Source organism: Ovis aries, chromosome 3, assembly GCF_016772045.2.
Source record: "Ovis aries strain OAR_USU_Benz2616 breed Rambouillet chromosome 3, ARS-UI_Ramb_v3.0, whole genome shotgun sequence".
Lineage (NCBI taxonomy): Eukaryota > Metazoa > Chordata > Mammalia > Artiodactyla > Bovidae > Ovis > Ovis aries.
The window spans coordinates 103,879,354-103,891,398 of record NC_056056.1 but is presented as its reverse complement, the minus strand read 5'-3'; the positions used below and the strand labels follow the sequence as shown (position 1 = coordinate 103,891,398).

At 49.3% G+C, this 12,045-nt stretch overlaps 1 protein-coding gene across 13 annotated transcripts in view; it reads right to left on the bottom strand.

Annotated features, from left to right (window-relative positions):
• The window catches only part of KANSL3 (KAT8 regulatory NSL complex subunit 3), a 44,802-nt gene that overhangs the window by 14,920 nt on the left and 17,837 nt on the right, over positions 1–12,045 (bottom strand). For 10 of the 13 annotated variants that reach the window (XR_006059250.1, XR_006059251.1, XR_006059252.2 and 7 more), the window contains exons 6-15: positions 7,988–8,119; positions 7,630–7,746; positions 7,278–7,379; positions 7,112–7,183; positions 5,732–5,806; positions 5,396–5,553; positions 3,397–3,460; positions 2,763–2,963; positions 2,428–2,584; positions 1,009–1,086 (exon numbers count right to left, since the gene is read on the bottom strand). Coding sequence is in view for 10 of the 13 variants with exons in the window: in XM_042246482.2 (XP_042102416.1) it covers positions 1,009–1,086; positions 2,428–2,584; positions 2,763–2,963; positions 3,397–3,460; positions 5,396–5,553; positions 5,732–5,806; positions 7,112–7,183; positions 7,278–7,379; positions 7,630–7,746; positions 7,988–8,119 (1,156 nt within the window). In the remaining 3 variants the exon portion in view is untranslated. The remainder of the gene's footprint in view (positions 1–1,008; positions 1,087–2,427; positions 2,585–2,762; positions 2,964–3,396; positions 3,461–5,395; positions 5,554–5,731; positions 5,807–7,111; positions 7,184–7,277; positions 7,380–7,629; positions 7,747–7,987; positions 8,120–12,045) is intronic. The other 3 variants (XM_042246484.1, XM_004006159.5, XM_042246485.1) reach the window with 1 other exon arrangement.

The following is a 12,045-nucleotide window of genomic DNA, read 5'->3' as shown; positions in this document are numbered from 1 at the left end:
CCCTCCCCCCTTGGCTGGAGGCCAGCCAATGTGTTCTGCACAAGCAATAGAGGAGCAGGCTATTCCATCCTCCCTACAAGGCAGATGTCCCCAGAGCTCTGAGTCCCCTCAAGGGCCCAAGGCTGAGGGTCTGCCTGTCAAACGCTGACCATGGGAAGGATTATCACCAGGACTCCAGGCTGGCTTTGAGTAACTACTAGGCACGGGGGCATCAGAGCTGAGAGGACTTTACAGTTCTGACCCTGAAGTAACAGGGCAACAGGGGCCCACGGCACAAGCTCGTCCCCAGGTCAGTGGTAACAGGACTAAGAAAGGCCACCCTGTCCACCAAATCCAACAGACACATCCTGCACAGAGCAAAGCCTCCCAGACGCTTAAGTTATCCTTCAGCCTTGCTCACAGGTCCCCTCCTCTTTCCACTCAGAAGCACGCCCCGTCCTTCTCAGCACAGGCAATCAGGGGCGGAAAGGCAGGAGGAAGGAGACAGAGGGCTGGACTCACACAAAAAACGGGAGGTGGGAGTGACAGGGGGAGGCTGGGGTGGGGCCACAGGGAACCAATCCAGACCACAGTGAGGCCACAATCAGCTGAAAGGAAGCACTGCTTAGGGGACGGACGCATTGACCAAAATCAGCACAGGAAGGAGGGCCAAGGGGAAAGGAGACACAGGGACGCTGCTCAGTGCTTGCAGAGGCCAGGACGGAAGCAGGAGATGAGGGGCAAGGGGAAAAACACAGGGAGACACAGGCGCGTAGGGAATGGCCCACAGGCACACACGGGAGAGGCAGAGCCAAGCACCACAGTGAGACCCAGAAGGGGAGAACCACCATGAAGGGCAGAGTGGACGGCGGAAAAGCAAAGACTATGGAGTGAGCCAAAGGACAGCAAAGAAAACAGGAAAATGCGGAGAGAAGGGAACAGGGGAATCAGAGACGAAAGAGAAGCAGGGCTGGGAGGAGGAGAGAAGCCGAGCGCGGAGGGTGCAGGCGCGGAGAGAGCGATACTCACCAAAGAGACAGGAGGAGGTGCCGGGAGGAAGAGCTTTCCTCACCAGCATATTTTGTTTCAGAAAAGCAGCAAACTGAGCTGGAATGAATCAGAAAGAATTACAGAATCACAGCCAGCCAGAGAAAGGAGAAAAGAGAGAGGGAGTAAGAAAAGGTATGAAAATGTTCTGAAAAATGGTCAACAGAGGCTTTTCCTGGGGTTACTGATGAATTTGAAACCTGATTCTGCCACTTACAGCTCCTTGGAGTCATCCATAAACTGAAAATAATGCATGTACCTGCCTCATGGGGCCACTGCCCGGATTCCATGAGCAACAGCAAGTCAAGTGCCAAGAGGAAGGCGAGGCGCCCGGCGAGGGCCCAGGAACCCCCGCTGTCCTCACCCACTGCCTGCGGGCTCTGCCCGTGCCCGGCGGCCGTGCTGCGGCTCTCCTCCGCGCCACTCTGGACCCTGTTCTGCACCCAGCTCCCAGTCAGCCTTGCAGAAGGCTTCCGGCCTTGACTAGTTGTTGCCTCCAGAAACACCACAAACTGCTGTCTCTCTCTTCATCAAAAGCCGAGGGGACAGCGCCCACGTGACTCTGGCCACCACTGGGGACAGTGCAGGTCACAGAGAATCCGTGTGGACCTCAGTGGGCTGGCCTCTTCTTGTGTCTCCGTCGATCCACTCACACTCACAGCTACCTCTGGGCAACCTTGGACGAGGCCTGGGTCCAAGTCTTGACCCTGTGGCTCCACTACAAGAAACGCAGCCGAAGAGTCTGGCTGCCGCCTCCTCCCCAGCCGGAGACTCTCGGATGATACCCGCTCCTGGCCCAGGCCTAAGAGGCGTCACCTCAGGACTGCTGACTGGATCAAAGTGGGCCAGGGCAGCATCTTACATCACGGTCACTGCTTTCTTAATTTTAACTGAACAAGTATTTCCCAGACTAATTGAAAACCTATCTCCAGAGATTCCTGAAAAACACCACTGGAAGTCCCACTGTAGGCAATCTTAACTCTCCAAGGGCAGGCACGAGGCTTTGGAGCTGCCCTGGTATCTGATGAGCACGGCCAGCCCCGTCTGCAGGACCCGGAGAGCTCCCAGACAGCAGGAAAGGCTGGGCCTGAAGAGAAGACACAGCTTCCCCAACTGGGAGTCAGAAAAAACATTTGAGGCCAGGACACATGGACCGGCTCATGAAGGAGAACTTGCCGAGCGCCAAGACGGGGCTATAATTAGTGGAGCACACAGTCACACCAGCACAGACCTTGTGTCATAGTTTATCCTTGAAAGCAGCCCTCAGTATTTATTCCAACCTAATTCTGCATGGACAGATACGTCTGGAAAAAGCGGCAGGTGCCAATACTTCCCAACTGCCACATGACGTCAACTGAGAAGGCAGAAGCCAAGAGAGGCCCCTGGGCCAGGCGGCCGCACCTTGGGCTTGTCTGTGGGTCAGCACAGCCTCTGTCCGCTGCACGTGTCTCTTCAGCAGCTGGGTGCCTCCAATCTGACTGGACTTCTGGGAAGAGGCCACCGTGCTCACTTTCGTCTTGGGACTGGAGGTGGGGCTGCTGGACACACTGGAGAGATCCTGAGTAGATTGAGAGGACAAGGGCCAAGCCAAGGTCACTTGGATGGAGTGTCAATCATCAAGTCCCCTTGGAGGCCCCCGGTCAGGGATCCCCCTGCAGGAACTCCGAGGCCTGGCAAGCACAGGAACCCACCCTGCTGACTCCCCAGCAACAGCGCCCCCTCTCTGCCTGCATTACCTCTGAGCCCGAGGGGGAGGCAGGCAGCTTGGCAGCTGGTGACGCAGGTCGACTGCCCCGCTCCGAGACCTCGAAGGCCAGGTCTCTGCGGGCCACGTCTCGGGGCTTCTTCTTCTTCTCGGCATCCTGATCCCGAGGCTCGGAGCCCACGTGCCCCTCGGTACGAGTAAGTACCCCGGTCAAGAAGTCTACGATCTCGTCCTGGGGAAAGGAGGAGCCCAGACCTCAGGAAGCTCCCCAGCAGTCCCTACTAAAATGGAGTCACCCCAGCTCTGAAACCAGTGTGCTGTCCCTCCTACCTCGCAAAGCCCGGCACAAGCCCTACACTCAGCCAGGGACCTGCAGGAGCCCAGGCCCTGTGCCCAGGGTGTGGGGTGGCATTCTGGGTGGCCACACTTCACCACTCCTCAGTGAACCCTTCCTCCCCACCCGCTGTGCTCACATCTTCGATCATTACTCTCCTCCCTCCCCTCCCTCTTTCCCCCTTTTCTTTGCCTATGACTCAGGTCCCCGAAAGGCCCCAGGGGATACCCAATCCTCCACAGAGTCGGGAGGATGCTGCCAAGGAGACCAAGCCTAAAGGGTCACAGACAGACAAGCCCAGCTGAGAGGCCCACGGAAAGCAGCTGTGTACCTGAATGCATCTGTCCACCATGCTCTGCGTCAACCCTTCCGATTTCTTCTTTGCTTTGCTTATTCTAAGAGACAAAAAAGAGAAATCTTTACTTTCCAAACATTTCACAGGAACAAATGTAAATAAGAACGGCTTTCTCTTCTGTGTTGGTTCTTTTCTAAGCCGAAGAAGGAAGATGATGGTAGCCCACAGGCAGGTCTGCAGCCTCTCTGAGCCTCAGTTTCCACATCTGCAAAATAAGGCACCCTCGTACCTCCCTCATGGAGCGGTGGGGAGGACACAAAGCAACATAGGTAACAAACCAGAGAAAACATGGAAGGTACTTGGGACTGTTCACTCCAGAAGTCCTACACCTACGGCTTCACAGGTGAACTCTATCTGATTGCTAAGACCTCATCTTGAGGTACCCCAATACAGTTCCAAACCCTGAGACTTCTAGGAGCTGTGAAATGGTATTACCAGGAAAGGTGGCCACAGGTTAGTTCTAAAGCCATCAGAGAAACCGACCACCGCTGGCTGCATTCTCCTCTTTGAAAGCCAGACTTAAATGCCCTGGCTTCTGCCTGGGGTCTCAGCAGGGACAGAAACAGAGGCAAGTGACAAGGCGGAGAGCGACACTTCGAGCCTCCACATCCCGAGGCCCCAGTTCACTACTGTTCGGCCTCTAGCCCTGTCGGGTAACCTGCTCCTATCACAGAAGAGGACACCAAGCCCCAGAAGTTAAGCAATTTACCCAAGCAAAGGAGCCAGGAGGTAAACTGAGGTCTCCTGACTCTCAGTCCAACGCCCTCAGCGCCGTGCAAATATGTCTCACAAGCAGCCTCATGATGCGACTCGAACGGAAGGCATGTTCACCCCTCCCACTCCCTCGCCACGACTCAACAGCCTATTCCCCTATAGGCAAGAATGACTGAATTAATAAGAAAGAATGTATTCACAAGCAAGCGTTGCCCTGAGCATCCAAGGATTAGACTCTAGGTCCACAAGAAGCTGTCAGATGACAAAGGCCAGGAAGGCTTCTCTCCAAAGGATCTGTGGGTGAGAAAGTGACAAGACAGGTGGGAACAGGCACTCACTCTAAGCTCTCCTGTAAAAACACTGATAGGAAGCTGATACATAAGACTGAGCATGTGAGAAAGGAGGCCGATAAAGGACACAATCCCTTTCCCAGTACATTTCATGAAAATGCAACTGAAGGCCCCGCTGGCAGACCCTGAAAGGGAAGAATGGCCATCTCAATGACTAAAGATGCCCCCTTAAAATCGCTTCCAAACTCTGGTGGCTTATACTCCAAATATAAAAGGATGCCTGTGACAAATAAAATCTTTGTTCAAATTCATCCTCAGTATTACTAGGAAGAAAATGTAAAGAAATGCCTACCCCAGTGAAAGCCCAATGGCAAAGACTATGATTACAGCATCTCGAGATATCTTCTCCCCACAAGAAGACTACTAACTACAAAGGGAAAAACAGTAACTGAAGAGAAGCCTGGCAGATACTACCCTAACGACGTGATCAACGGTGACCTTGCCGGTAACAGGACACAGCAACATCATGCAGCCCCGAGGCTGCACGCAGGGCACATGAGCTCCGTGGCATTCCTGCCAAAGGTGTGCCCGCAACCTAATCACGAGACAACGTCAAACCCTAAACTGAGGAACAGTCTACAGAACAGCACTCTTAGGAAGCGTCAAGGTCACGACAGATAGGCTGAGGAACAGCGTCACATTAAGAGGAGGCTGAGGAGACACAGCAACCGGCAGCCCTGCGCGGCCTGGACTCGGCCCGGGACTAGACGAGCGCAGAGACGACACAGTGCCGTCTGCGAGTCTGCAGACCAGGTTACAGTGTCACACCCACGTCAGCTTCCCAGCTTTGACAATTACTTTTGGTTACGCAAGATGTTAACACTTGGGAAATCTGGGTGAACAGTATATAGAATTTTTTGGTACAATCTTTCCAACATGGCACTCTGGCAGCACCCAGGGACCCTACCCACCTGAGATTGTCATCAGCTCCCCCAACCACCACCAAGCTGTTCTCCGCCCGAATCTTCTCCCGGAAGTCCTCCATGGCTTCGGGGTGGCACTGCAGGGAGTTCTGACCGATGACAAAGAGGACTGGAGTCTTCATATCCAAGAGGGGATCGTCTACATCCTGAGCAGGTCCGGTTTTACAGTCAGCCAATTGATGCTTGCTCAACACTGCCTGGCAAGCCCACTCAACAGAGCCCCCCGGGTAGCCGCGGCCTCCGAGCAGCAGCACGGGAGGGGCAGGCTGCTACTCCGGTCCTCCCACTGGCCAGTGGCCCGGCACCCACAGGCCCCACGCTTACCCCTCTGGGGCCGTCCACGGTAAGCAGAGGAAACCCAAGGCAGACGACAGCAGTGACGTATTCCATCACCGACACCTGCAAATAAGGGCATGGCCTGCCTCAAGGCCAACTGACCTCCCCACAGCTACAGCCTACCCAGAAGCCACCGGCCGGTCCCACCTCCTCCTCCTCAGTTGTAACTCCCAGGTGATGACACGACCCCGAGGTGATGACACAGGTGTACCAGCCACACAGTAGGGCAGTAAGAGGACAGACACAGGACGTCTGCTTACACCAGCAGCCCCCACCAAGAGAACCGGGGCCCTCAGGGGACCCCACCTAAACCTCTGCGAGGATGGGAAGTTTAATGCTTCCATCATGGGAATGTGCAAGGCTTGAGTCCTTTCTTTTTCCTCCACCAAGAACAAATGCAACCAAGAGAACACAAATGCTGCTCTTGTCCCTTATGTGAAGAAAACCTCTCCCTTTCGAAATTAATAGACAGTGCCCAGTTCAGTTCAGTTCAGTCGCTCAGTCGTGTCTGACTCTGCAACCCCATGGACTGCAGCACACCAGGCCTCCCTGTCCATCACCAGCTCCCGGAGTTTACTCAAACTCATGTCCATTGAGTCAGTGATGCCATTCAACCATCTCATCTGCTGTCATCCCCTTCTCCTCCCGCCTTCAATCTTTCCCAGCATCGGGGTCTTTTCTAATGAGTCAGTTCCTCACATCAGGTGGCCAAAGTATTGGAGTTTCAGCTTTAACATCAATCCTTCCAATGAATATTCAGGGCTGATTTCCTTTAGCATAGACTGGTTGGATCTCCTTGCAGTCCAAGGGACTCTCAAGAGTCTTCTCCAACACCACAGTTCAAAAGCATCAATTCTTTGGCGCTCAGCTTTCTTTATAGTCCAGCTCTCACATCCATACATGATTACTGGGAAAACCATAGCCTTGACTAGACGGACCTTTGTTGTCAAAGTAATGTCTGCTTTTTAACATGCTGTCTAGCTTGGTCATAACTTTTCTTCCAAGGAGTAACTGTCTTTTAACTACACACTAAAATATATAAACAAAATACCTGGTGTTTTTTTCCAAAGTAACTGGAGGGAGCTGAACGTGGGCAGAGGTAAGATGAAAAAGACTTTGGCTCTGAGCCGATTACTGGTAGGGCTTAATGAGGAGCCCAAGGGGTTTATTACACTAGTCTATCCTCCCTTTAAATTTCTGCTTAACATTTTCCACAATAAAGTTAAAAAACAAAGCTTGCTTCCCACAGTTTAAAATCCAAGTACGGAGGCAAAGCATTCGGCACAGTGCCTGGCTCAACAGTAGCCCTCTGCAGCAGCAGCACCAGCTGATCCCCAGACAACCTCCGAAAAAGACGGGGTTACTTACGTGACAGGCCACCAGAGCTCCTGTATTCCAGCCAATCAAGACGATGGGCTTGTGGGGGAAATGGCTGTGAATCTTTGCGGGGAGAGAAAGCAGACAGTGAGCCAGCAGGCCGCAGACGGGTGCGGATGCGGGAAGAGCGGCGGTGGGTGACAGGGGGCAGCCTCACCTCCAGCACTTTGCTCCTCAGAGCCCCGACCATGTGCTCCAGGCACTGCAGCACTCCCGCTCCACTCCCACCGGGCAGCAGGTGGGTGGCGACGGGGACGACCTGGAGGAGACAGGGGCTGCCGTGCCGTGAGCTCAGTCCCCGCTCTTCTCTCCAGTCCGCCTGGCCTCCCCCGACCCCTCCAGCCCCGGATGAGCACCTTCAGCAGTCCAGAGACTTGGAGGGTGCACCACGTTCAAGTCCACCCATCTCGCATCTCGGCCCCCGCCTCTCGAACACAAGGGAGTGTGCTAAGTGCACTGAGCACTGAGCATCTGTCTGCCTCTCGAGCCGGCCCCCGCCCCCCACATACCTTGCCTAAGCAGGACAGCTGAGACTGCCAGAAGCGGTGGCGGCGTGAGGTGGGGAACACGGAGCTGGAAGGCCCGGAGGAGGCGATGAGGATGAGAGGAGAGCCGGGGAGTTTGCTCTACAGAGTAAGACCCCATCAGGAAGCCAGTGAGGGAGGGAGGCTCCCCCACGGAACCTCATGTACCCCATGACCTATCTTATCCTCACCAATGCTGCTTTGCTCAGGAAACTATGTTAAGCATGACACACAGCCAGTTATTAGTGAACACAGGTAAACACGCCATTTATTATCCTCTTGCCAAGGTTCTGAGACTGGAATCTAAATTAAACTTTACGGGTCATAGTGAAGTCCGACTTACTGGTTTGTTATGAGAAAGCACCCCCACGGCAGGGTCCCAGGGCCTCTTCAGTAATAGGGACAAGGCCTCAGCTCCTGCAGCCCCAGTCTTTGTGTTGGAGGACACAAGCATCCGGTCAATCAACGTGGGGATCTAGAAGCAAGGGAGAGTGAAGACGCTTCCAGAGTGAGGCAGGAGACTGCACTGCCAGGGCCAGGCGGGAGGACACAGCCCCACCGTGAGCCAAGAGCAGATTCCAATGACGCCTCTCAGACTCTCCTCGCAAGAAAAAGTACAAACAAGTGGATGGCCAAAAATACATCCTCCATCATTAAAGGGAAATGGATACAGTCCTTTGGAAACCAATCTGGTGATATGCATCAAGAGACTTAAACTTATTCCTATCCCTTTCCTAAAACTGTATCAGAAACACACATGCACGCACGTACACACACTCACACACTCACACACACTCACACACACACTCACACACACATACTCACACACACACACTCACACACACACACTCACACACTCACACACACTCACACACACTCTCACACACACACTCACACACACTCACACACACTCTCACACACTCACACACACTCACACACCTCACTCACACACACACTCACACACACACTCACACACACTCACAGCGGGTAGGGGGTAGGCAAAAGATAAATTCATTCTCAGTAACAGTCGAAGAGTAGAAGCAACATCGAGGCACGCACAAGTGGCTAAGCACATTATCTACATAATCAGATCTTATGGACTAAGTTAAAATGCTTAAAACAGTTTGCAATAATATAGGAAAGTCCCCTGCTAAAATGTTAAAGGTAAAAGAGAAAAAATAAAAATCATCTCTAATTAAGAAAAATATAATAAGAGAATATGCGAAAATTGTTATAATAAACTTTATGGAGATATGAAGAAGCTTTTTCCTTTCCTTCTATATTTTCTAAATTTTCTCAACAAACTTCAGTTGATTTTGTAAGTTAAAACAAAATAAAATTCTGCATTTTCTTCTAGTACACTGCCTTCAAGCTCTGCAATGTTAAAGAAATTTGTTACTATGCTCCAAGTAATATAGCCTACTATACAGTGTATACAGTTGACCCTTGAAAAACATGGGCCTGGGACTCTAACCACCCCCAATGAAGCTGAAAAATCTGAGTAATTTTAGTTTGCTCTCCGTATCAGTGGTTCCACATTATACCATTACAATTTACCAAAAATGTGACCTCAAAGATATGTAAATACAGATTACAGACTTGCTGATGCTTCCACTGAAAAGAAACGTCTGTGTGAACCTCATACTGCCCGCAGAAAGTCAAAATGTCCACAATTAAGAGAAGGCCCCGCTCACCACAACTACAGAAAAGCCCACGCAGCGAGAGAGACCCGGCACTGCCGGAAACCGGGAAAGTTTTGAGAAATAAGAATAAAGACTCTATGGTGATGCAGGTGGGGAAAGTTCAGTCCATAGCTAACATCAAACGCAACGGTGAAAGCTGAAAGCTTTTCCTCTAGGATGAGAACAAGACAAGGATGCCCACTCTCACCATTTTTATTCAACACAGTACTGAAAGTCCCAGCTAGAGCAATCAGGCAAGAAACAGAACTGAAAGGCATTCAAATTAGAGAGGAAGAAGTGAGACTACAGATTCGCAGGTGACATCATAGCACACACAGCAAACCCCAGACACCAGAAGAACATCAGAATGCATGAATGCAGAGAATCTGCAGGATGCAAAATCAATATGCAAAAATCTGTTGCATTTCTAAATAATAATGGAGAACATGCTCATTTACAATGCATCAAAAAGAATTAAATAGCTAGGAATAAATTTAACTAGGGCTTCCCAGGTTAAATTTAACTAAGGAGGTAAAAGGAATGGGAACATCTTACCTGAAAACTCTAAGACATTAACTGAAGAAACTGAGTAAGACACAAACAAATGGAGATACTCTATGCTCACAGATTGGAAGAATTAATATTGTTAAAATGTCCATTCTACCCAAGGAGCAATATACTGTACAAATTCAATGCAATCTCTATCAAAATTCCAAAGGCATTTTTCACAGAAATAGAACAAATTATCCTAACATTTGTATGGACCCACAAAAGGCCCTAAATAGCCAAAACAATCTTAAGAAAAAGGAACAAAGCTAGAGGCATCATGCTTCTTGATTTCTAACTATCTGACAAAGTTACAGTAATCAAAACAGTACGGTACCAGCACAAGAACAGACGCACAGAAGAATGGAAGAGAACAGTGAGCCCAGAACTAAACCCACGCATGTACGGTCAATCAACTTACGGCCAAGGAGCCAAGCAAACACAGCAAGGGAAGGACAGTCTCTCCAATAAATGTACTGAGAAAACTGGATAGCTACATGCAGAAGAAGGAACGGGACCATCGTATTACCTTATACACAAGAATTAACTCAGAATGGATTAAAGATTCTGAATGAAGATCTGAAACCATAAAACTTCTACAGGAAAACACAGGCAGTAAGCTCCTTGATGTCAGTCTGACACCAAAAGCAAAGGCAGCAACAGCAAAAATAAACAAGTGGAACTATAAACTAAAAAGCTCCTGCAAAACAAAGGAAAACATCAACAGAAGGGACAGGCAACTTACTGAAGGGAGAAAACACTTTCAGGTCATGTATCTGATAACAGGTTAATATCTAAGACACACAAAGAACTCATGCAACTCAACACCAGTAAGACAATCTGATTAAAAAGTGGGAGATTTGAATAGACATTTTTCCAAAGAAGATATACAGATCTTATACACTGTACATGAAAAGACGCTCAACATTACTAATCATCAGGGAAATACAAACCAAAACCACAAGGAGATATCATCTCAAACCTGTTAGAGCAGCTATTATCGAAAAAGACAGGCATTAACAAATGCTGGCAAGGATGTGGAGAAAAGGAAATCCTTGTACATTTTGGTGAGAAGGTAAATTGGTACAACTTTTATGAAAAACACTAATAGACATTTGTCCTAAAATTAAAAAGAGAACTACCACATAATCCAGGAATTCCAATTCTGGGTATTTACCTGAAGAAAAAAACCCCACTAACTCAAAAAGATATATGCACCCCCATATTCACTGGATTATTTACAATAGGCAAGATAGGAAGACAACGCAAGTGCCCACTGATGGATGAATGGATAAAGAAATTGTGGAATATTATGCAGCCACAAAAAGGAAATCTTGCCACGTGCAAAAGCATGGATGGACCCTGAGGGCACTGTGCTAAATGAAGTAAGTCAGATGGAAGAAGACAAATATCGAATCATCTAATGTGTATCTGGAATATGGAAAAACAAAACAAAACAAAAACCAAACTCATAGATACAAACAGACTGGTGGTTGTCAGAGGGATGGGATGGGAGATTAGTTAAATCGGTAAAAGGGATCAAAAAGTATGAAACAAATAAAGTCAAGGGATGTAACATACAGCACGATGACTATAGTTAACAATACTATACTCCATATGTAAAAGCTGCTACAAGAATAAATCTTAAAAATTCTCATCAAAAGAAAAAAAAATTCTTTAACTATGTACAGTGACAGGTGTCAACTAGGCTTACTGTGGTAATCATTTTACCATAATACACATTTGAAACATATTGTATACTTGTCAATAAATGTCAATTGTATGTGTGCACGTGTGTTAGTCACTCAGTTGTGTCCGACTCTGAGATTTCATGGACTGTAGCCCGCCAGGCTCCTCTGCCCATAGAATTCTCCAGGCAAGAATACTGGAGTGTGCTGCCATTTCCTTCTCCAAGGGATCTTCCTGACCCAGGGATCGAACACTGCATTGCAGGCAGGCTCTTTACCATCTGAGCCAACAGGGAAATCCTATATGTCAATTATATTTCAATTAAAACTAAAAGTTCGAAGATAGCACAAGAAGATAAGTTATTCCTGGAAATGACAAGAAAGGACAGTGTTCTTAATTTTAAAAGAGCAAGACTAAAAAAGAGCTCTGCACAAAAAATGAGGGGAGTATCTTAACCATGAGGCTGTCTCGGTTTAACTCAGGA